The 25,523-nt window shown below is 39.5% G+C and overlaps 1 protein-coding gene across 4 annotated transcripts in view; it reads left to right on the forward strand.

Moving 5' to 3' along the window:
* Window positions 1–25,523, forward strand: part of LOC126297385 (uncharacterized) — a 305,076-nt gene that overhangs the window by 214,392 nt on the left and 65,161 nt on the right. For 3 of the 4 annotated variants that reach the window (XM_049988116.1, XM_049988117.1, XM_049988119.1), the window contains 5 exons: window positions 751–999; window positions 1,135–1,328; window positions 1,439–1,661; window positions 11,013–11,263; window positions 18,478–18,802. In XM_049988116.1, the coding sequence (XP_049844073.1) occupies window positions 751–999; window positions 1,135–1,328; window positions 1,439–1,661; window positions 11,013–11,263; window positions 18,478–18,802 (1,242 nt within the window). The remainder of the gene's footprint in view (window positions 1–750; window positions 1,000–1,134; window positions 1,329–1,438; window positions 1,662–11,012; window positions 11,264–18,477; window positions 18,803–25,523) is intronic. The other variant, XM_049988118.1, reaches the window with a different exon arrangement.

The following is a 25,523-nucleotide window of genomic DNA, read 5'->3' on the forward strand; positions in this document are numbered from 1 at the left end:
CACCACCACCACCACACACACACACACACACACACACACACACACACACACACACACACACAAAGAAGTTGGCCCTTTTTTTTCTTGTTCTTATTATGCTATTATATTTGTTGTTTTAGTTTAACATTTTGGAGTCCCATATTGAGAAATCTTCTAACACTAATATTAAGAAACTACGGCTAGCCCCTAAAGTACTCCCGTTAAGTAACACAATGTCAGTATGTTGTTTTCAACAGTCTGATGTGTGTCATTTTGCTATAGTGGCTTAATCAGAAACAAATGTTAGTTTTGGTTAATCAAAATTGGGTGGTATAAATTTAAAGAAACTCATCATGCTGTTAGAAATATCTCCCCACTAAATTGTACAACAATTGAAATCTTTTCTAGCTATCTACTACCATACATTTTCTTGTACATGGAACGGATGTGTGCTGCATGTGATACTAAAAGTATTTAAGGAACTTTGTGTCATCTTCATGAAAGACTGTACTCAGCTTTCAGATGAAAAATATTTATGTAGACAGTAGACATTAATAATTCATTGGTAATAGATATTTTTTCAACAATGTGTACTTCGATATATAGTTACTGACATAACTTGATTGCTTAGTAACATACATAGGATGATACGTTTAGATGACCGTGATTCTATTTATTATTTAAGTTCTCTATTATGTGTGGTTGTTCCATGTGCCATGCTGTAATTGCTTATTTTATCTGTATGAGATTGAAATACTTTTTTTCTTGCAGATCCTTGTTTCAACTGTGCAGTTGTCAACAAACCAGCCAATAATTGAGTTGCGTGGAAAATATATGCTTTCGTCTCAGCACAAATCACCCCAGTCAATTGCAGGGCATATGAAGCGTGCAAGACCACCCCCAGGACCATTTATATTTTTTTATCGGTTACCAAAAGAGGGATCTGAAGTATGTGTAGATACAAGAACTTATGGGAATGATGCAAGATTTGTACGAAGATCCTGCAGACCAAATGCAGAGGTTGTAATACAAAAATTAGTTAATGACTTAAACTTATAACAATATGTTCTTTTTCCATGGGAAATACTTTAATGTGAAATTTTATAGTTTACCAACAACATACTGTGTGTTAAATAATGTGTTTATGCTTTACAGATTAGGCACTGCATTGAAAAAGGTACTCTACATTTGTACATTGTCACAACAACTAATATTGAAAAAAATAGTGAGATAACCATCAGTCATGACACACTACAGGATTCAGAAGGGAACCCTACATCATGTGCTTGTGGAAATGCAGCTGAGTGTTTGGCACTCAATCCTAAAAAACCTACGCAGGAGGTGTCAGAGTAAGTCACAGCCATAAGATTCACTCAACCTCTCAAGAACTGTAAGCAGAGCACACCATGGTATTGTAACAGAATTTTGTTTGTTAGAAATTGAATATTTGATTTTGCAGTCGTGAGCAGCGCCGCAGGAGTCGTCGCACTACATCCTCAGAAGATGGGGAATCATCGCCAGCAACTCAGCAGATACAACAGAACACTTCTACTGCAGCTCCCCGTCGAAATGTGATCAGCATAAAACTACCCACTCAGAAGACAGAAGAACCTCAGCCAGAGAAACTATCACCTGCTTCATCGTCTGATGTTGCTCAAGAGCCAGAAAAAAAGAGAAAACTCGTAAGTATATCATGTTCTACCCATAGCAACTTAACTGTTATTAACCCCTTAACATAAAACTCCAAGTTTTCTCATTTTTATTATTCTGAGAAAGTTAAAATCCCAAGTATACTCGGGCAAATTCAGAACAGACCTTTGAAAAAAAATAAAGACCCACTTACATTGTTTCAGTACTGATAATTAAGCGTTCAGCCACTAGAGAGCATCTGAGTCAGTCAGCAGCGGCTGGCTAAGACACACGCAGCCACAGGGAAGTAACCAATTTTGTAACATTTTACAACTTCGTAACCAAGAGTGAATTGTATAGTTTCATCAGTGTGCTTTGTTAGTTTAGTTTTTTTTAATTATCTTTTTGTGTGTGTTAATTTAATATTTAATAGAGACAATTCTCGCATTTTTGTTTGTGTTGGGAAGTAAACCAATTTTGTGACATATTACAAGTTCCTAATCAGGAGAGAATTATTTAGTGTTACCCGAGTGCTTTGGTAGTTCAGTCTTTGAATCGATGCGTGTTAATCTAATTTATAAGACACAGTTCTTGCATTTTCCTCCCTGTCTACAGTAGAGTTCGGTAGCACGTGTTGATTGTCCTTTTTTGCCTGTGTATTGTAGTTTTCCACGGTCTTCAGTATGAATAGAGACTGTGATGGCTGTGTGCAGATGCAAGCCAAGTTGGTGGCACTCCACTCTCAGCTCCAGGCTGTGATGGCTTTGATTACACAGTTTGAAGTTGCAGTGGATGGGCATCACTGTTGTGGGCTGGCCATGCAGATTCACAGACGTCCAGCATGTCTGAATCCGCCGATCGGCCTGCACTGATGACCAGCCCAGTTACTGCTCTGACTGAGATTGACCACTCACCCGTGACCGAATGGGAGGTCGCTTCGGGGTGTGGCAGGCAGCAAAAGACTTCCCAGGGGGCCTTACGTAATGTTTCCCCAGTTAGTCTGACAAACAGGTTCCAGATGCTGTCTGTGGCTGACACTGTCCCTCGCCCAGGTGCAGTTGCTTGTCCTGTTTCAGGGGAACCTCTCAGCCTGCGAGATATTGGCAATCACAGAAGGTGGGTTATTGATAGTTGGGAGCTCCAATGCTAGGCCCATTATGCGGCTACTTAGAGTCATGGCTGCCAAGGAGGGAAAGAAATCCAATGTGCACTCTGTATGCATACTGGGTAGAGTTATTCCAGACATGGAAAGGGTCCTTCCAGATGCCATGAAGAGCACAGGGTGTAGACAACTGCAGGTGATGGCTCACATCAGTACCAATGATGTGCGTCACTTCAGATCAGAGGAGATTCCCTCTGGTTTCAAGTGGCTAACAGAAGTGGTAAAGGCTGCCAGTCTTGCTTGCGAGATGAAAGCAGAGCTCACCATGTGCAACATAGTCAACAGGATTGATTGCGTACCTTTGGTACAGAGCCAAGTGGAGGGTGTGAATCAGACGCTCAGATGGTTCTATGACCTTTTAGGCTGCAGATTCCTCGACTTGTGCCACGGAATGGTCGGTTTCAGGTTCTGCTGAATAGGCCAGGTGTTCACTACATGCAGGAGGCAGCTACACAGGTAGCTGGGGCTGTGTGCATGGACTGGGTGGTTTTTTTAGGTTAGAGGCTCTCGGGGGGAAATACAAGAAGGGCTTCAGACTCCCAGACTGGATACAGGAAGAACATAGATACAGGAACCATCAATATAACAGTGTAAATTGTCGTAGTTGTTTTGAGAAAGTACCAGAGCTCCAAACATCAATAGAAAGCACCGATGGGGTGAGGTCATTCTTGTTAACTCAGAAAAAATAATAATTTGATCCTTTTACTGACATCCCAACTTAGATGGTACAATTGCTGAAAGGTTCAGAGAAAACTTGAGTTTAATTTGAAACACATACCCAACTCATACAGTTTTAGTTGGTGGGGACTTTAATTTACCCTGGATATGTTGGTGGAAATACATGTTTAAACCCAGAGGTATGCATAAAACAGCATCCGAAATTGTGCTAAAATGCATTCTCTGAAAATTATTTTGGGCAGTTAATTCATGAGCTCACATGAATAGTAAGCAGTTGTGAAAACACACTTGACCTCTTAGCAACAAATAATCCTGAGCTAATAACAAGCATCAAAACAGATACAGAGATTAGTTAACACAGGGTTGTCGAAGCAAGATTGAATATTGTAACCACCAAATCATCCAAAAATTAAAACGAAAAATATACCTATTCAGAAAAGCTGTAAAAAAATTCACGTGATGCCTTCCTGAGAGACAATCTCCACTCCTTCCAAATTAACAATATAAATGTAGAGACCATATGCAGCTTGAATTCAAAGAAATTGTATTGATAGCAATTGAGAGATTTATATCATACAAATTAACTAATGACAGAGGTTACCCCCTTCGTACACAAAACAGGTCAGAACACTGTTGCAGAAACAACTAAAAAGGCATGCCAAATTCAAACGAATGCAAAATCTCCAAGATTGGCGATCTCCTATAAAAGCGTGAAATTTAGCGTGGACATCAATGTGAGATGTTTTTAATACAGGGTGTATACGACCCGGGAAAAACCAGGGAATTTTTTCATCCGGGAGAAAACCGGGAAAACCCCTGGAATTTTTTGTAATTCTGGGTATTTTTAATTGTTTTAGCTTTCAGTTAAATTTTTGTAATTTTGACTGGTAAGAATTGATTCTCCAGCAAATAATGTTACTGTATCCTGCTACTGGAGAATGATACTGCAGCAATAAAATATAAAAGAGAGGAATAAATAAAACGTTAGCAGCAAAAGAAGTGCGAAATTTACAACAACAAAACACCGTACACGCACAAGTGTCTGCAAAAAGCAAAAATATGTCAAAGGCCGTATGGGGAAAGACTACATAATTCTTCGTAACAATAAACTGCTTGCTGTGAGCATGACGTCACAACTGTTTGCATTAGGTTCTTTTGACTACTTGCCAGCGGGCTGATGCGCATGCTTAGTTGACTCGCGTATGAGTAGTACCTTCTCCCGCTTCCTGCTACTTGAAGTGTGGCTGTTAGCTGTAAGGGCAGTAGCAGCAAACAGCCAGATGCAAAGGAGAAAAATTTTTTTTCACGCACCCTAGCTGCCAGATTCGTTCATGCGCAGAGTTGTCTGAGTGGTAGTGGGGAGGGGGTTAGTCTCCATGTGACCCGTATTTGCGTTAAGTGACGTTAAGTGAGTTCGCTTCTTCTCTTGGTTTACAGCTCCCATGTCAAATGAAAACAAAACGGATTTCTGTGGCTGGGAGCTATCAAGTGAATTAAAATACATTCACAAAATTACAGAGGGCAAAAATATATTATTTTTTTCAGTTTTCTTATTTAATTTTAATTGCAAGTTATTAGCAGTCAAGCATTAATTGCCTTGCAGAACAGTATAAGTTATTTTTGCAAGTTTGCTAAAGAAATTAGACTTTATTAATCTTTCCACTGAAGCAACCATTTTATTTGAAACGAAGTGTTTCATTCCACAGTATTGGCTAGTTCCAACAGTTTGCTGAATTTCAAGTGCACATTATCATTTTCTGCCATGTATGCCATAATAAAGAACCAAAAACGAGATCGTAGAGTATCAGATGGGACCTACTTCATTCTGAATCTGGAAAAACGAATGTGCACTTCAAGCCAAATTATGCGTTTTAGTATGGTTTACGAAATTGTGATGCCCCATGGGAGTATTCTCTGATGCCCAGTTTCTTTTATGGTGCAATGTAAGTTCTCTTAGTGCTTTATACATACGAACATGCGAGCTTCCTACACCACTGCAGCTGCACATGCGCAGTAATGCCTCTTTCCTGGCACTCTCTGGCTACTGCTAAATCAAACCTATTTCTAACAGTCTCCGGACGGTGGTTCGAAAAGCGTTACTTTCAAAGTAAATTTCTTTTTACTCAAGATGAATTATGTTACATGTGAGAAAGTACGATGATTTTCTAAATCACAGAGCATTTAAAACTGAACACTTTGAGGACCAGCCACTTAAAAGAATTTTGAGCACAGTCATTTATGTCATAATTTTAAATTTACTGGCACGTTTGTGTGATGTATCTTAAAGCACAACACACGCAAAAAAAGGTCAGTATTACATGTGAAAGCTTAGCTTCTGTTGTAGCTTGTTAATTGTAGAGACCAATATTATATGTGAAAGCTTACCTTTTCTTGTAGCTATAACTATGTATATAAATATAAACCTTTAACTTTTCTTCTTTGTGTGTTCGTGCTACGTAACCAGTGATCATGCTATTGGCTGACAATAACACATGTCCTATGCTCTGAATATCTGCTGTCATTGGCTGGCAAGATCACATGGCATGAGATACGATTAGCTTACAAAGGACATCGCAGTCTCGGTTTCAACACTCCGGAAACAAACGCGCTGTGTTTGGTGCAATTCAAATTTATACTTTCGTAATACGAAAGTATGCAGCGTATATGTTGCTGCAAATCAAAGGTCTTTCCAAAACTTTCCCCTTTTTTCCATTAAAAGTCTTTCTAAAACTTCTCTCCCCTGTCTTTTCCTTTTTTTATGGGAAGTTCTATGTGTGTGTGTGTAATGTTAACCATTCAATGTATTGATAAGTTTTACAGTTCTGAGGGAAAATCTATGGAAAACTTACTGTCACTTAGCACAGAAAATATGTATTTTCGCATGGGAAAAAGCATATTTTTTAAAACGGGATATCTGGAAAAAATCCAGGAAATTTTTTTTTCCTTGTCCCCGTATACACCGTGTATTAGTTTCCTCAGCAAACATATATTGAAACCTGGCAGAAAATCCGAAGAGATCCTGGTTGTATGTAAAGTATGCTAGTGACAAGACACAGGCAATGCCTTCTCTGTGTGGTAACAGTGGAAATACTATCAGTGACAGTGCTGCGAAAGCAGAACTACTAAATACAGCTTTTCAAAATTCCTTCACCAAAGAAGCCGAAGAAAATGTTCTAGAACTCGAACCAAAAATAGCTGTCAACATAAGGAACTTAGAAGTAGATATCCTTGGAGTAGTAAAGCGATTTAAACAACTTAATAAAAGCATTCTTATGGTCGAGACTGTATACCAATTACATTCCTTTCACAGTATGCTGATACAATAGCTCCATTATGAACAATCACATACGACCACTCACTCAACGAAAGCTCTGTACTCAAAGACTGGAAAGTTGCACAGGTCATGCCAATATTCAAGATGGGTAGTAGGAGTGTACTGACTAAATTACAGGCCCATATCATTAACATCGATGTGCAGCAGGATTCTGGAACATATAATGTGTTCAAACATTATGAATTACCTTGAAGAGAACAGTCTATAGACACAGATTTAGAAAACATAATTCTTGTAAAACAAAACTACTTCTTTACTCACACGACGTGTTGTGTGCCATTGACAATTGATTTCAAAGTGATTCCGTATTTATAGATTTCCGAAAGGCCTTTGACACTGTACCACACAAGCAGCTTGTAGTGAAATCGCGTGCTTATGGAATATTGTCTCAATTATGTGACTGGATTCGTGATTTACTGTCGAGAGGTCGCAGTTCATAGTAGTTGATGGAAAGTCATTGAGTGCAACAGAAGTGATTTCTGGCGTTCCCCAAGGTAGTGTTATAGGCCCTCTGCTGTTCCTTATCTATATAAATTAGTTGGGAGACAATGTGAGCAGCCATCTTAGGTTGTTTGCAGATGATGCTGCCATAATCGTCTAGTAAACTCATCAGGAGATCGAAACAAATTGTAAAATGCATTAGAAAAGCATGGTGTGAAAATTGGCAATTGACCCAAAATAATGAGGTCATCCATATGAGTGAGTGTTAAAAGCAATCCGTTAAACTTGGTTACATGATAAATCAGTATAATTTAAAAGCTGTAAATTCAACTAAATATCTATGAATTACTATCATGAACAATTTCAATTGGAAAGAACACATGGAAAAGTGTAGTGGGGAAGACAAACCAAAGACTGTATTTAATTGGCAGACACTTAGAAAAATGTAACAGATCGACTACACTATGCTTGTCTGCCCTATTTTAGAGTACTGGTGTCCAGTGTGGGATCCTTACCAGATAGGATTAATGGAGTACATAGAGAAAGTTTGAAGGAGAGCAGCACGTTTTGTATTATCGTGAAATGGGGGAAAGAGTGTCATGGACATGATACAGGATTTGGAACGGACATGACGGATTCTTCTCATGAAATTTCAATCACCAGCTTTCTCATCCGAATGCAAAAATATTTTATTAACGTCGACATTCATAGGAAGAAACAATCGTCATAATAAAATAAGGGGAATCAGAGCTCGCACAGAAATGTATAGGTGTTTGTTTTTTCCACACGCTGTTCAAGAGTGGAATAATAGAGAACTATTGTAAAGGTGGTTTGATGCAGCTTATGCCAGGCACTTTAGTGTCATTTGCAGTATCCATGTTGATGGTAGCAGGTCATACATTTTTAACCTGGCTGTCATGTTTTGGTTGCAATAGCTGCCACTAGGTGTCATCTTTACTGTGTGCAGCTTTGGACACACTACAACAAAATGCACTCTTTGAGTCTCTTCTGTATTGTAGTTTTGCAGTGTTTTCACAAAAGGATGGCTATTGTAATCCTGAGTTTGACATTGAATTTAGTGTCTCAGAGAGTGAAAAAGAATGTGATGTTACTTCATTAGAGATTGAGAGTGACGACAGTTCATCAGCGGAGTGACAGTGGTACAAGATAAAGACATCCACTGTTCTCCAGCCTGCTCCTTGAAGATTTATGTTCACAGCAAACCATTGTGAAATACATAGTTAGACTTCATAGCTGTACATAAACTAAAAAATGACTTAGAGTGTCAGGCTGTTTTAGCCAAAGTCCAGTGCATGAGTATACTCAGGATTTTATTATTAGGTATCTTAAGAATTTTGTAACTCATTATTTTGAGCTTCGAAAGGTATCTTTATTTGTCTGTATGTAATATCATTCGTTAAAGAGTGTGTTTCATGAATAAAAAATATTATTTTTTGTAACATAATTTGGAAAAAAATATGTTAACGGATTAATGTATTCAGTCCCTCAGTTACGTATATATAATAGTATACCACAAATATGTCTTTTGATCTTAGTGTGTGTGAAATTATAAGATGCCTTGGGTTAATTATGGCCACCTCACCTCTCAGTTGTGGATATTGCAATGAGTATCAGTTGTACCTGAATGCTTAAAGTTAGTATCAATTTGCTGGCAATACAATTCTACAGACCACAAGTTTCATCATCATTTTGCTGTGGTGTTTCTTCTTATTCACACCTGACTTCCACTTGCAGTTGAATATTGTAAACTGCCATTAGAAATTTGCATTGTTGGCTTTTTTCATTCATTATAAAAAGTTGTAGTTATCCGTCTGTCATCTGTATCTTTATATGTGTAGCCACTGTTAAAACCTTCTTAGTTTTTATATGATTTCCTAGTTTATGTGTTGTGACATTATCTGTTCTAGAATAATGTTGGATTATGTGTCATATTGTGTTTCGAAAAAACAGTTATTGAAATTGGTTGTTTTACGACAGAATTGCATTATAATATTATTATGTAAAGGATAGTTGCTACTCACTGTATAGTGCAGATGCTGAGTCGCAGATAAGCACAACAAAAAGCCTGTTGGAAAGTAAGCTTTCTACCAACAAGGCCTTCATCATAGACACCACACACACACACACACACACACACACACACACACACACACACACCACCCGCGCGCGCGCGACCACAGTCTCTTGCAGCTGAAGTCAGTCTACAGTCTACAGCCCATCCATGATTTACATTAACTGGGCTTCAGCTGCCACAGACTGTCGCTGTGTGTGTGTGTGTGTGTGTGTGTGTGTGTGTGTGTGTGTGTGTGTGTGTGTTTTCGATGAAGGCCTTGTTGGTCGAAAGATTACTTTCCAACAGGCTTTTTGTTGTGCCTATCTGCGACTCAGCATCTGCACTATATGGTGAGTAGCAACTATCCTTTTCATGACATTCTTGCATTCCATGCTGGATTTTCATTGTCTGAATTATATACCATCTCCCATCAAGTCCCTTTTGACTTAGTTTACATTTTGTAGCTGTCGAGTATAATAGTGTAGACCAAATATTTAATACACCATGGCAATATTTACAGAGTGAAATACATACTTATCATCAAATTGGTAGAAAAAGTATGATTTTGTGGCAAAAACAAATGGTTCATATGGCTCTGAGCACTATGGGACTTAACTACTCTGGTCATCAGTTCCCTAGAACTTAGAACTACTTAAACCTAACTAAACTAAGGACATCATACACATCCATGCCCGAGGCAGGATTCGAACCTGCGACCGTAGCAGTCGCGCGGTTCTGGACTGCTCGCCTAGAACCGCTAGACCACTGTGGCCGGCTTTTTGTGGCTAAAATGGTTTGTCATTTTACATGGTTCTGTCATTCCCTGATACATTAAAGCTGCACTGTACAGTTTACCATGGGGGCCAAACTGTATGAATTTTTATAAACAAGAATAATTAGTTGATTTCAGTCATGAAACAGGTCTCATTTCATTACTACCCAACTGTATGTCATAAATATTTTTATATGTGTCACTGATATCTGACTGTTGGAGAATAAAGCTATGGTTTATGTAGGAGTAGCAAATATACCATTTAAAACCAAACACTGGAAAATCCAGGATGAAATAACAGTAATATAAACTAGAATAGATTGCTACTCATCATATAGAGAAGGTGTTAAGTGGCAATCAGTCACATTCAGGCCATACTGCTCAGAGGCGAGCGCGTGTGCTTGCGTGGATGTGTTTTCTACATGTGATGGATCTTTTCTGATTGCTGAATAATATGCAACAGTCTACTTTTAAATGTGCCTGTATGCTACCCAATGCTTTCTCCATGTGGTGAGCACCTATCTGTCCTAATTCAAATCATAAATATTCCATGTGAGTAGTTAACAGTATGGGTGGGAGATATAAAGCTATAATGCCCCCATGTTCTATTGTATCATTTTGTTCTTAATGATTATTTTGCAATTTGGAGTATAAAGCACTCATTGTCCATTTTCTTCATCATAATTATGTTGTGTATCTTTAACAACAGGTTTACAATATTTGCCATTGCAAATTTGTGTTCAATTTCATTTTCTACCATTATCATGCATTGGCATTTCATGAAGCCTTAATTTGTTATGATCCATAATGTTAGTATGTCCACACACACACACACACACACACACACACACACACACACAATTTGGGCTACAGTAAGACACGAAAAAACTTGTGAGAAAAAGCTCCACTTTTACTCTTATAGAACTTTTCTTGATACTTCCAGACCAGGGAAGAGCGAAAAATGGAGGCAATAATGAAAGCTTTTGAGAGACTTGAAAAAGCTGAGCAGAGGCGGCAGGAAAATCAAGCCAAACAAGCACAGAAGAAGGATCATGACACTGTAAAGAAAGAGTCACGTACTAGAAAGGAAAGAAGGGAAAGGACTAAATCAAAAGAGAAGGATAGTCCAAAAGAGAAGAGTGAATTGCCACAAAATATGAATAAGCAAGGACCTGAGAAACCAAGAAGGAGAAGGTGAGAAATTAAAAATGTTTTATTTCATAATTTATTATTATACAGTGTTCTTTAAACAGTTTCTTTCTGTAAATACCCACTTAATTTTATTGTGTGTGCACGTGCGCGTGTCATTGCCACAGACTCTTGTGGCACATTTTTGTCCTGCCAAACAAGGAATCATGTCTGCATCAAGGGTTGATTCAAGGAAAACTGAAAGCTGAGTCATCTGCTACATTGCTGAAAACGCTTTCTTTATATAAACAAATCAAAGCTACATTCCTTGACAAGTAGTTCTTCAGAAAAGTTTTACTGTCTGCATGAAAAATTAAAAATCACACATTTTAGGTTCACGTGTTTTTTCACTGTGCAGTTGTTCTCAAATTATTGCTTACTATACTCTGAAGTGAAGTAACTCAATGAGCATTGTTTGAAGATTGTTCAGTTGATGATGAATGTGAAATGTGGTTGGTAATTTGACTGAGGAAGAAATAGGTAGCCTGAAATTGTCACCTTTTTTAAAAATACATCCCCCAAGCATCTGTTGATGTCTCAAAATCTATAGTCATCAGCAAGGAATTTCTGAATCCAATTCCGTCCTCCGTTGTTAAGGTATGAAGAAGAATATGCTAATGTCTGTTTCCTTCTATAAGAAGCTCACAAATTCACCACTGTTTATAAGCAGTGCTGCTTCTTTCAGGTTGGTTCACTTTAGGTTATACATTGCTGTGCACAAAATTTATCTAACATATCAAAATGCTTTTTATGATCATAAAAGATCTCTATCCCTTTCTTGCCAGTGGAGATTTATTTACCAATCTCTTGTATAACTTAAAAATGTTCACAAAAAAATGTGATTACATTAAGTCATGTTGATATTGACTGCACTCAACCAGATTCCACCTGTTGCCAGTACATCAAGGGAAGCAAAACAGTCATGTGCACTCAGGCAGTCCCTGCATTTGTTCCGAAGAGTTGTGCCATTTACTGCTACATGACAATGGCATCAATCTCATGGTGACAGGAGACTAACTGGCCATAGTTCATCCAATTTGCATAAAATATTTATAAAAATAAATATACATAAATCTTCCTCGTAAACCAGCCTATCTATTAGTGAAAACCATATTAAAATCCTTGCAGTAGTTCCAGAGATTAGCCTAAATATGCAGACAGAACCATGGCAGGTGACTTCAATTTGTGTATAGATAAAAGAATATATAGTAGACTGATAGAAGATGCACTAAACAGTGCATCCTACTAAATTACACAAAGAAAGGAAAGTGTAATACTTCATTGAAATGACAATGCTGTGTGTGATAAGTGAGCTTAGGTAACACAAACTTGATAAGATCCAAAAGTAAGGATTGTTAAACAAATACTATACATGAGGGTGAATTGTTCATTAAGGTTTGGAGCTCCGTAACATGGCCATCTTTTCTGCGTGGATCTTCAAAATGCTCATAGTAAAAATAAATGCATACACCAAATACCAACCATAAATGTGTCAGTTTATGGGAGTATCAAATTCGAATTTTACACAGGTCTTTCACCACCACATTAGTTAATTTGCTTCCTATCTCAGATATAATCAATCTGCTCTCCTACAAACAACTATTTTGCAGAGACTTGCCTGTTTGCTTTCCTTGTCTTTAAAAAAAATGAAGGTACAGAACAGCATGTCACAGGAAAAAATATGTGAATTGTATCAGACATTTTGGCTGTTGGTGAAATCATTGGCAGTGTTTGAAAATGCCCATGTCTCTACTGCCTTCCTCAGCTGCCTCCAATACAGAGAGAGGAAAAAAACTTTCTAGTACATGGTTCCTGTTCTACAATGAAGCATAACTTATTCAAGAACTCGCATTGAAGTTTTGAAACTCTTGCTCAGTCTACGCTTACATGTGTGCATACATCCAACAGAAAAATTCTAAACCTTTATTACCCCTACACAGTTTGCTTAATTGTGCTCTTAGTTCTCAGGAGGTCAGGCCCAAGTGCAAGGATGACTTCCAACAAACATGGCAGTTTTTTAAATAACATATTTACTTCCTCAAATATCACTTAAGTCATTGCAGTGTAAATAGTATCTGTTGTGATATACTTGTTGCTCTCCAACAATATGCTCAGTGGTCTGACTAATATTTCCCAGCTAGTGTTACTTGTGGGCAAATTTTTGGACAAATGATTTATTATTAATAAATCTCTCCAAATCACTCTAGTCCTCCACTCTGTACTAGGAAAAATATTACAACTGGTTGAACTACATACAAAATATTTGTCACAAGACTGAAGTGACTTTTAAATGAATAATATAACAACTAAATGGATGGTAACTGTTAGTAAAGTTTCTATCTGTCTCTTTTCATGAAGAACAGAGACTTCATTAAATACCTTAGGAATGGTTCATGCATAACAACTGAATGGATGATAACTGTTACTAAAGTTTCTATCTGCCTCTGTTCACGAAGGACAAAGACTTTGTTAAATACCTTAGGAATGGTTCATTCAAGTTCTTGTGTAATTGTCTTTGAAATCACCTTTTTTTATAGTATCTTCAGTCATTACTCATACTGCACCGTTGTTTTTAGTTAAAGATTTAGCAACTGCTTCTCTGGTTTATCCCACCATACATAAATAGCAGAATAGAATTGCAGGGTGCGTTCTCAGCAAGACAACTTTCCTGCCTTCTGCCTGTGTTTCATACTGACAAGGGAAGTACCCCTTCTTTAACATCTAAAATCAAGTACAAATGTGTTTACAATATGAAGCTGTGCTTGTTCCACCACCCATCAAGGTTATTTATATGTAAAACTCCACATTTGTGTATAATCGATGTTTGAAGGATAACAAGTCTAATGTCTAGAAAAGCACAAGTCGCTGATGAAATAATACCATGTAAAAGACAGTTAAGACCAGCAGATACACAAAAGACATAAATTAGGTATTATGTGGCTGAAAGGTACATGAAATTTGTTGTAAACAATATAATATGTTAACAGATGCAGTACGTACCTGTCTCTATTTTCCAAACTAGCAGATGCTGTGTTGTGGAATGTTCTTCCGTTATTTGTTATCCATGTGCAAAAGTGGAGTTTCAGTGTAGTGACTAAAACACAATGAAATGGGACAGTGTGCACGGTTGACAAGGGTGCCATGTGGACATGCTACATTGTCTTCAGTGTATCCACTCTGCTATAGTCCAATATCAAAAGCCACAGTGCATACATTATCAAATGATGCAACAGGAGCATCAACATCATATCCAGACCTTTGCAAGGCATTTGTCAACATACAGTGAAACTCCGCTTTTACACTTTTCAAGGGACTTTAAAAAAATGGTGTAAAATGCAGGAAAATGTAAAAGTTATGTATAGGATACCCCCTTGCATTTTTGCACTTTATGTATATGCACATAATAGACATCAAAATACTCATGTCAGGGACTTGTTTATTATCTGATAATGGTTTATTAGCTAATGAAAACCACTGATATAATGGGAACTGATAATTGGGAAGCAGAAATGTTGGACTCAGTTTCATATGTCATTATTGATGTTTTTGGAATGCCTGCAGCTGTCATTCATTATTTAATAATGAAACACTGCATCAGTTACATATTTTTTCATGCTTTGCACAGCATGTTTCAAGAATTTTTTCTTGATATCAAGTGCAAATATTTACAGAAGTATTTCGTGTGGTGTTTGCATATGTATTGTTCTGAGTCTCTTGGACTGCAGTCATCTCTGAGGTTATCCGGTACTGTGCTTCCTTAGTTATGTAGAAAACACCACACACACACACACACACACACACACACACACACACACACACACACACACAATCACTCACATTCTATTTTTTTGTAACATCACAAAAAACACATATGTAAATATTCCACCTAACAACAAGAATAAATCCTTGAAACACGTTTTGCTCAGCATGAGAATATATGTAATTCACATTGTGTTCAAACCAAAAACATTTGAGCAAAGCAAACTGAATCAAGGTGTCAAATAGTGCTACAAGTGGCCAAAAGACGAAACACACTAAATATTGTTCGACAGAGGTGTGACGATGATTACGACAATCACTAAACTGCACATGCACTATAGAGACAGTTTGGATATGGTTGTGACTGGTCAAGATACCTTTATTTGTATGGACCTAGTTACTCCTATCAGCCACCTTGCAGAGTAGAGTTTGGCAGTGGTAGGCGATACAGCACAAATTGTTCAAACTTTACACATTTAACGGTTTAAATCTGCTAAGTAGAGTACCCTGGTGTCAAGAAACTTTACCACATTATGTTTGTAAACACTACTTGATGGCCAGCATCATGCCAGCATTGTTTTGCATCAGTTTTTTCCGTGAACATTTTTTCATAAAGCGTAAATTGCGAGAAAATTATAAATATGTTGGCATAAAATTGGGTATGAATTAACGTTGCGGACATACGAAATTTGACAGGAGTGATAAAAAATGTCGTAAACGCCGGGAAAACATTAATTCCAGGGACATAAAAGTGTGGTTATACTGTAGGTCGGAAGTTAGATGTAGATAACAGAATGAAAGCAGATTATAAAATATCATTCATGTAATGTGACCTGTGGTTTGTCAATTTGCAAGTGTATGAAATCAACAAGATGTCTGCAGTATGTACTGCCTAAAAAACCATACATCCATGGGTTGGCAGTATTTCGTTGTCTTTGGTGGCAGTATCTGTAATGTAATATTTTATTGAGAACATGTTCTTCTATCAGACTGTAGTATTTGTGTGCCGATCATGAATCACAAAGTAATAGACCATTTTCACCAATGCCTTCACAAAGGCACTCTAACCATAATGACATGCCTGAATGAACTGTGGACTTCTGACCCATAGTCTATGGCTTCGTCATACTGTGCTCTGGCAGACTGTCGTACAGCCTTTAATTTTGATGTTTTGTTTCCCTTGAGTGGCCTGGGTCTTGCTTTTTGCACATCACATGATCTAAAATTATATTGCAGTTGGATTTCAAACATATGCAGCTATAATGGTTCATAGGTTTTCTGGAAGAATGGTAACCACAATTTAAATAATCCTCATAAATACTGTCCAGTGTTCGGTCATCAATACACTGTAGCACACAGGGTTGTGATATATCTGGGAGTGAAGGTGTGTATTCACTTTGAATTGTGGTTCCTTCTTTTGCTGGTGATGACATTCCAGAACTGTTAAACTGTCATAAACATGCGCAGTTCCTTCTCCGCAATCGGACCCACAATCACTATTCGTACCCTGTGTGTAAAATATATTTCTGTTAAATCTCCATAGTATTTTTGTGTTCCGTTGCCATATAACATGTGTGCAAATGGCTCATCTTCCACTCCAATTACATCCTCATTTTCACACAGCAAGTTCACTGTTCACAGGATTAATTGGCTTCAGCTTATTCATATTTTATGTCAGTACATGCTCTTTTCAATTGCACACTGCAACGGTCACGATCGTACTGGCTGTATAGTTGTAGCACTTTGGAGCTACTACGTGGACCTTCAGGTGCTGCTAGTGGCCATAGATGTAGTTTTACAGATGAATGAAATAGATAGCTATTCAAATATACAACATTATATTTTAAATGTGTTTCCAGTTTGTTTTAGTCATTTGAACTGCCATTCTGTCCTTGCGAGTATTCATAGTTGGATAAGTTGTTACTGGCATGATGCCATTGTTAAACCTTTGCAAGAGTACTGAGGGAGGGTAGAATAAAGCATGACCATCAGTAGAGTGAGCAGTGTCTGTCAACAAATGGTAAGTGTGTGGCACTGCAGAGAAAAAATACTTCTGCTAAGGACCTCAAAACATTTGAAATCAGATAGATATTCAAAACAGCAAGAAAAGTTGACAGCATTGGTTTCCAGACTCTGTTAGTAATTACATGTTTCCTAGTGAGAGAGAATTTGATGAATAGGATTTCAAGGAAAAGTAAACATAGCTACTAACCAAAATGATGGGCAGTGGCACACTGCTTTCAATGCATTATGTGATTAGCGCACCCAGTTTTCATACCAATAATGGGGTTTTGGATAGAAGCCGATTAATCGAAATTTCCCGAATGAAGAGCTATATTGGCTCTCATCCAGAAGATGCATACAGCACTATTGACTCATGATACTGCTTTTTGATTTGTTGTTATTGAATTTAGTATTCTGCATGTGTCTCCTATCCAAAGAAACAATCATTGATGTTTTTAGTCAAATTTGGAGTAGGAACCTATACAATGAGTCATAAAGGGTAGACCTTATAACCCCATACTGAAACCAGGCAAAGATTGCACCAGCCCATGTAGTTAACATAGCATTGCTAGAAGTACCTGTATAAAAATTACTACGCTAATGGAGAATCCTGAGTGAAAAACAAACATTTTACCTCAGCTTTCAACATTGCATACTTCTTCACATTGTTATAACACATGTTGTCTGCAATAATTTTCAAAGGCTTAAAAATTGCTTTTATTGTGAGTTTAAAGGACAATGAGGTTCAACTAAATAGAAATTGTTTAAGATACATGATACTGCTTGGAGATATGTAACTATTCATTTATATGAGTGGGGGTTTTTGTGGGCACCTCACCATTTTCTTGTGATGCTTATATGCAAATACCACGTTTGGTTCCATTCCAGAACACTTTGACTGTTTTCCTAAGCAGGATGGTATCCCTCAAGGGATAGGTCTTATTTTAAGTGTTACGTTATTTGTAGTTGCTGGACGTTTTGTCTTTCTTGTAGTCTCGTGCCTTCATTTCATCAGCTATGACTGGTGTTGCAGACACTAAAAATAAGTATTCATTTTTTGTCTGAGAGCACAGTATGTTAATTAACTTTTTTTCTTTTGAGTTTTATTGGATACAATTTTGAAATGTCATGATCTTAAAATAAGCTCTCAAAATACTTAACATCTTTAAGCGATTCAATGGAGAACATGGCTGTGGGGGAGGGGGCCGTAATAGGTAGATTCATGATTCACGAATCACGTTGTTGCAGTTTTAAGAAGTGTTGACACAGTTTTGGAGTATGACTTGACCGTGTTTATGATTCAGGCCCAGATCATTTTCATATTTAAGAGATTACAAAGAAATTATAATGTATTCCAGACTATTTTAGAATTAAATTTCATGATTTGTAAAATGAGCTCCTTTATTGTAAAATAGTGTTAACTGATGGGTGACATTGGATGCCCCCATTATTTTCAGGCATTCTGCACTTGTTCGTAGGCGAAAGGGTCGTCGGCGTAGAAGTAGCAGCTCCCAGCAGCAAGCATCTTTACGACAAAAGCACCATACAAGATTGAACTCTGTTAGTTCAAATGCATCGTCAGTTGATGAAACGGCTGAAAACCCAGAATCTAATGAAGTAGAGCAAAGTGCTGGAGCTCCTGAAAGCAATGTACCTGATTCTACACAGGCAGGTGGCCTATCATCAGCAGCTGATTTATTACTTGCATTTGCAAGTGCAAGTTCACCTCAGCATACAGATGAAACCTGTGAGCAGGAAAACCTAACACAACAAGAAGGAACTGTGAGTCATATTTTTTAAATATAAATTTTACATGTTTGAATTTCCCCTTGTTCTTATAATTCTAACATTGTTTTTAAAATTTGACTGACTGTTTGTGTCTTCTCTTTTGTTTCTGTAATTCCAGCTATTTGTCGTAGAGTGCTGGTATGATTTATGACTGTGCCAAGAAATCCAATTGCCAGCTCGTAATTATGATTTAAGCATTAAATATCTGTCTTGATTGTATTAAAATCATCTTAGTCATTTGTCTCATGTTTCGAAAACATTTTTCACAATTTCTTCACCACTTTTGCAGTTAGTTGACAAGTGTAACACTTTATAACAAAAAAATGTTGTCTTTAATGAACATGTTTACATGTACCACAAATGTTTCTACTCTCTTTGTTATAATATGGTCTTTCCCAGTCTCTTTGCACTCCATGACCGTAGTGATATGCCTGGATAAAATGTTATATACTTCTGTCAAGCCACCAATGAAATGCAAAGAAGTTTTAAAACTGTCGAGAGCAACTGTCGTAGCAGCTTCCAGAAATATCTGTCTAGTTACATCAAAATGTAACACTTTGACAGTTAACATATATAGAGCAAGGGCAGTCCATTTAGTAATTTATTGTAAATACAATATAATAGGCACAGGTGTAAACAGTACTGCACCATTTATCATTTCTTTTCAAATATTGCTGTGATCTACGCAGTGAGCAGTGATGTTAATGCTCGTAAGTGACTGTACTAACTGATACTAGTAGGTAGCAAAAGGATGTAAGTAGAGGTTGGTAAACTGTTTGTTGTGTAAAAATGCAAGTTTGGACAGAGCAAATGAATATATTAAAATGAAGCTCTTATGAACATGAATAATAGTCAAATGCAATTGTTTTGGAATATAGGCAGGTAGGTGTAAAACAGCTCACCCTACTCACAAAGGTTCATTAATCTGCCACAGAAAGTGATTAGCATTTTTTGAAACTTGAAAGCTGACAGTTTTCACCATTTGTTAGTGTCTCCTGTTGCTGTAATTAATGCCTAAATCTTTCCATGTGAGCTCTTGATTACTCATATTTTATTGTGATGGTCATTTCTCTCTGTGTTGGTGAAAGTCAGAAAATATATTGCTGTTCAGGGAAGAAAGTTTATAACTGAAATTTCATGAAAAGATCTCATCACAGCGTAAAACCCCTTTGCCTTAGTGGTTTCCCACACTGCCTTATCATGTCCATGACAATTGCTCCTCTATTTCACGATAATGAAAATGAGCTGCTCTCCTTTGAACTTTTTTGATGTATGAGTAGGACCTCATGTACATTATGTAAAATTTGGGAGTAACTAGTGGTAATGTAAGTGGTATTACAGTTAGGCATTTGGCAAATTTTACAAAAGGTATCTCTTGTGAATAAGAGCTATGAATTGAGTAAATCTGCTTGAAGACATTAATGAGCCTGAGAAGTACACTGAAGAACCAAAGGAATTAGTACACCTGCCTAATATTGTCTAGGGGCCCCGCGAGAATGCACAAGCTCCGCAACACAATATGGCATGGACTCCGCTAATGAATGAAGTAGTGGTGCAGGGAATTGACACCATGAATCCTACAGGGCTGTCAATAAATCCATAAGATTATTATGGAGTGGAGATCTCTTCTCAACAGCACGTTGCATGGCATCCCAGGTGCACTCAATAACGTTCATGTCTGGGGAGTTTGGTGGGCAGCGGAAGTGTTTAAACCTAGAAGAGTGTTCCTGGAGCGACTCTGTAGCAATTCTGGATATGTGGGGTGTCGCATTGTCCTGCTGCAATTGCCAAAGTCTGTCAGAATGCACAATGGACATGAATGGATGCAAGTGATCAGACAGGACGCTTATTTACCTGTTACCTGTCAGACTCATATCTAGACATATCGGGGTCCCATGTCATTCCAACTGCTCATGCCCGACACCATTACAGAGCCTCCACCAACTTGAACAGTTGCCTGGTTAAATGAAGGGTCCATGGATTCATGAGCGTGTCTCCAAACCCATACACGTCCATCTGATCGATACAATTTGAAATGAGACTAGTCCAAACACACAACGCGTTTCCAGTCATCAGCAGTCGATGTCAGTGTTGACAGGCCCAGGCAGTGTAAAGCTTTGTGTCGTGCAGTCATCTAGGGTACACAAGTGGGCCTTCGGCTCCATAAGCACATATCAATGATGTTTCATTGAATTTTTTGCACACTAACACTTGTTGATGGCCCATCATCGAAATCTGCAGCAATTTGCAGAAAGGCTGCACTTCTGTCATGTTGAACGATTCTCTTCAGTTGTCATTCATCCTGTTCTTGCAGAATCCTTTTCCAGCCACAGTGATGTCAGAGATTTGATGTTTTACCGGATTCCTGATATTTGCAGTACACTCGTGAAATGGTCATACGGGAAAATCCCTACTTCATCACTACCTCGGAGATGCTGTGTCCCATTGCTCATGCACCAACTATAACACCATGTTCAAACTCACTTAAATCTTGATAACCTGCCGTTGTAGCAGCAGCAACCGATCTAACAACTGCACCAGACACTTGGTGTCTTATGTAGGCGTTGCTGACCGCAGCACCGTGTTCTGCCTGTGTACATATATTTGTATTTGAATACACATGCCTGTATCAGTTTCTTTGGAACTTCAGTGTATATTGCAGATGGTAGTTGTAACGTAGTGTTGATCTAATTTGAGGACATAACTAGGAACCTGAAGAGTAACACCTGTTATTGGCAAAATTAACTTTCATTTTTGGTGAAAGCGCATCCATATGTTGAGAATCAGCAGCGTTTTCCCATCAGTTAACAGAGTGCTTCTCTGATTAATGATTTTTCTCGACATTCTTTTCATTTCCAACCTAGTTTGATAGTTACAAAATTGGCAAAATATTAATTTTGACATTTTGTGGGCATCCATAGCCACCCAACTCATATTTGACAACACTACAGACAAAACCGACAAGCTCCGTAGCATATTAAAAAGCATGTGGTAACAATAATCGCGCAGTTGCTTAACGATGTAGTACAGCCTCTGTCAGTCACAACCACAATTCAAGACAACCACTGCCAAAAACTACATTCACTTGACATGTGGCTTCCAAAACTGGATTCTGTAAGCCAATTCCCAATTTCCTCTTGTGGTTGTTCATGTAAACACTCTAGTGCCAGTTCTGGAAGTGCAGTTTCTAGTTGCTGGCTTTCAAATTCCACAATCAATTTTAGTTTCCATGTAAATACACAACTGTTTGAAACACACATAGGTTGTTCAGTTAGGTCTTGATGTTGAAAAGTTTTGGCTAATGTAGACTGAGTGATTTTGTGTGTAGTGGTGTCTGGTATCCCGGTCTGACAGTTTGGACAGCCCGCGAGAAGGACAATCTTGAACAGTGGGGTGTTCACTTTGTTCGGCGTGTTCAGAAGGGTCCTAAGGACAATCGCATTGATACTGGTGCCTTTATCCTGGCCTTTCAAGGGGATACCCTCACTGAGAAAGTAAAGATTATGGTTTTTATCGATGTGATGTGAAGCCATACATTCCACCTCCTATGTGGTGTTGTAAGTGCTTGCGTTTTGGACACGTCTTCCTGCTGTTCACAGGCCCCTCTCTGTGGTGACTGTGGATGTCCACTCCATGAGGGGAGTCCCTGTGTTCCCCCTCCTGTGTGTGTTAATTGTCATGGCAATTATTCTCCGCGTTCACCAGATTGCCTAGTATATAAGAAGGAAAAGAAGATACAGGAGTATAAGTCCCTTGATCGTTTAACCAACACAGAGGTTTGTAAGAAGTATACACGTCTTCACTCTGTGTTCATGACATCTAGTTATGCTTTAGTTACATCTTCACCCCTTCCTCACCCCAGTCCCGGACCCCTCTACTCCTCCCCCCCCCCCCCCCCCCCACCTGCAGCTCCCGTACCTTCTCCTCTGGGCGCTGCTCCCCTCCCCAGCCGGATAAGCATCCCACTCCATCGGCGTCTGCCGGTCAAGGGCACCCCTCCCGGGATGCCCCTTCCCGGCACCTTCTTGGCCAAAGGTCTGCTGCCACACAACGACCACGAGAACCACTGCCTGTTGGCCCCCAGGTCGCCTGATCTCTTTCTGTTCCCGATCTTGCTGCAGCTGGCTCCTTCATGCCACACAGCCCTCCTCAATCTCAACCTGAAAACAAGAAGAAACAAGTCCCGGGACAAAGAGCCTCTGGTGTCACCAGAGGTCCCATCCCCAGCTTCACAACCAGATTTTGAGCTGTCGTTCATGGATGTCACCCCCTCCTTGTCGGTGACGGGTGGTGACCCGGTGGTATGACTGGCTTTAGCCTGTTCAGCCCCCTTTTAAATCATTGTTCTGTGGTTATCCAATGGAATTTTAATAGATACTACTGTCGCCTTTTGGAATTGAAATCCCTTATTTTGTCTTACTCTGCTGCTTGTGTGGTTCTACAGGAATCTCATTTTACTGAAGCTCACTCACCGAACCTCTGTGGATTCCGTGTTTTCTGTCGAAATCGGGTCGGACCCCTGCGGGCTTTTGGCAGCATTTGTACGTTGGTCCGTACAGACATTGCTAGCATATGGATTCCTCTTCAAACTACATTGGAAGCGGTTGCTGTTAGGGTCCACCTGGACTCTGAGGTCACGGTTTGCAATCTTTATCTCCCTCCTGACAGGACTCTTACACCTGCTGCCTCATCTGCCCTTCTTCAGCAACTTCCTCCTCCCTTCCTCCTTCTTGGGGATTTTAATGCTCATCATCCCTTGTGGGGCAGTGCATTTCCATCTAGACGAAGTCTTCTCTTAGATCAGTTTATTACAGACCACGGCTTCTGCCTTTTTAATGACGGCTCCCCTACTCATTTCAGTGCCGGTCATGGTACCTTTTCTGCCATTGATCTTTCTCTTTCTTCTCCCTCTCTCCTCCCTTCATTACACTGGTCTCCACACGATGACCTTTGTGATAGTGACCATTACCCGTTAATTCTCTCTCTCCCATCCCGCTCCCCGATGGACAGGTTACCTCGTTGGTCTTTCCAACACGCCGATTGGCCTCTCTACACTGCACAGGTGACGTTTTCTCCCTCTTTGTCAGGTTGTATTGATGACGTCCTACGTGACGTGTCTGACGCGATTGTTCTCTCTGCTAGCCTTGCTGTACCGTGCTCATCTGGACCCTTTCGTCACTGGCAAGTCCCGTGGTCGAGTAAGGCCATTGCCATTGTCATCCGTGATCACCATTGAGCTTTGCAACATCTTAAGAGACACCCATCGGTAGCTAGCCTTATTACATTTAAACGCCTTCTCGCTAAAGCCCGTTATTTAATCAAACAGAGCAAATGGATATGTTGGGAACGATTTGTATCTTCCCTCGGTTCTACTATCCCCCTGTCACGGGTATGGGCTACTCTTCGCTCTCTCCAAGGTTGCCATCGGCAGTCCATCCTCCCAGGCCTTCACCTCCCAGATGACCTTCGTACGGACCCGTTGATTCTTGCGGTACATCTTGCGACCCATTTTGCAATGGCATCAGCATCAGCCTCCTATCCATCTGCTTTCCTTCAGCGGAAACAGCGGGCTGAAGCTTCCAACTTATGTTTCGCCCTTTGTGAGTCAGAATCTTACAATGAACCTTTTACTGAATGGGAATTTCTTTCCGCACTTTCTTCTTCTCATGATACGGCCCTTGGCCCAGACTCCATTCATAACCAACTGCTTCAACATCTCAGTGCTCCACAATGGCAACATCTTCTCCGGGTGGTTAACCGTATCTGGCTCCAGGGTGACTTCCCTTCTCAGTGGAGGGATAGCATCGTGGTTCTTGTCCTTAAGCCTGGTAAGAACCCCCTATTTGTTGACAGCCATCGGCCAATTAATCTGACAAATGTTGTTGGCAAATTACTTGAACGGATGGTAGCCCGTCGGCTCAATTGGGTCCTCGAATCTCTGGATCTATTGTCCCCTTACCAGTGTGGCTTCCGAGAGGGACGGTCTCCGATCGATCATTTACTTCGCTTGGAATCTGCCTTTCGGCAGGCTTTTTCCCAGCGCTGCCATTTGGTTGCAGTATTTTTTTACCTACGCAAGGCCTGTGACACGGCCTGGCGCCATCACATCTTACTTGCACTTTATCAGTGGGGTCTTCGGGGCCCACTCCCGATTTTAATCTGCCAGTTCCTGTTCCATCGGTCATTCAGGGTTCGGGTTGGTACTGTTTTTAGTTCTCCATGGACCCAGGAGACGGGCATCCCACAGGGTTCTGTCTTGAGTGTACTTCTTTTCCTCATTGCAATCGATGGACTTGTGGCCTCTGTCGGTCCTTTGATCGCCCCTGCCCTGTATGTGGATGATTTCTGCATTTGGGTTAGTTCCTCTTCGATGGCCTCTGTAGAGCGTCAGCTCCAGGGAGCTATCCGGCGTGCCTCTGCATGGACCCTCTCACACGGGTTTCAATTGTCTCCTTTAAAATCGCCGGTGGTCCAGTTCTGTCGCCGTACTACAATCCACCCTGATCCAGAACTCTATCTCGATGCACAACGATTGCCTGTCGTCCCACAGTTTCGTTTCCTAGGTCTTCTTTTCGACAACAAGCTCACTTGGCTGCCCCATATCAGGCTTCTGGAGGTAGGATGTTTCTATAAACTCAATGTCCTTCGCTTCCTTGCCCACTCCTCTTGGGGTGCGGATCGCTCCCTCCTCCGTCTTTATCGTGCTCTAGTTCTG

This window comes from Schistocerca gregaria, chromosome X (genome assembly GCF_023897955.1).
Source record: "Schistocerca gregaria isolate iqSchGreg1 chromosome X, iqSchGreg1.2, whole genome shotgun sequence".
NCBI lineage: Eukaryota > Metazoa > Arthropoda > Insecta > Orthoptera > Acrididae > Schistocerca > Schistocerca gregaria.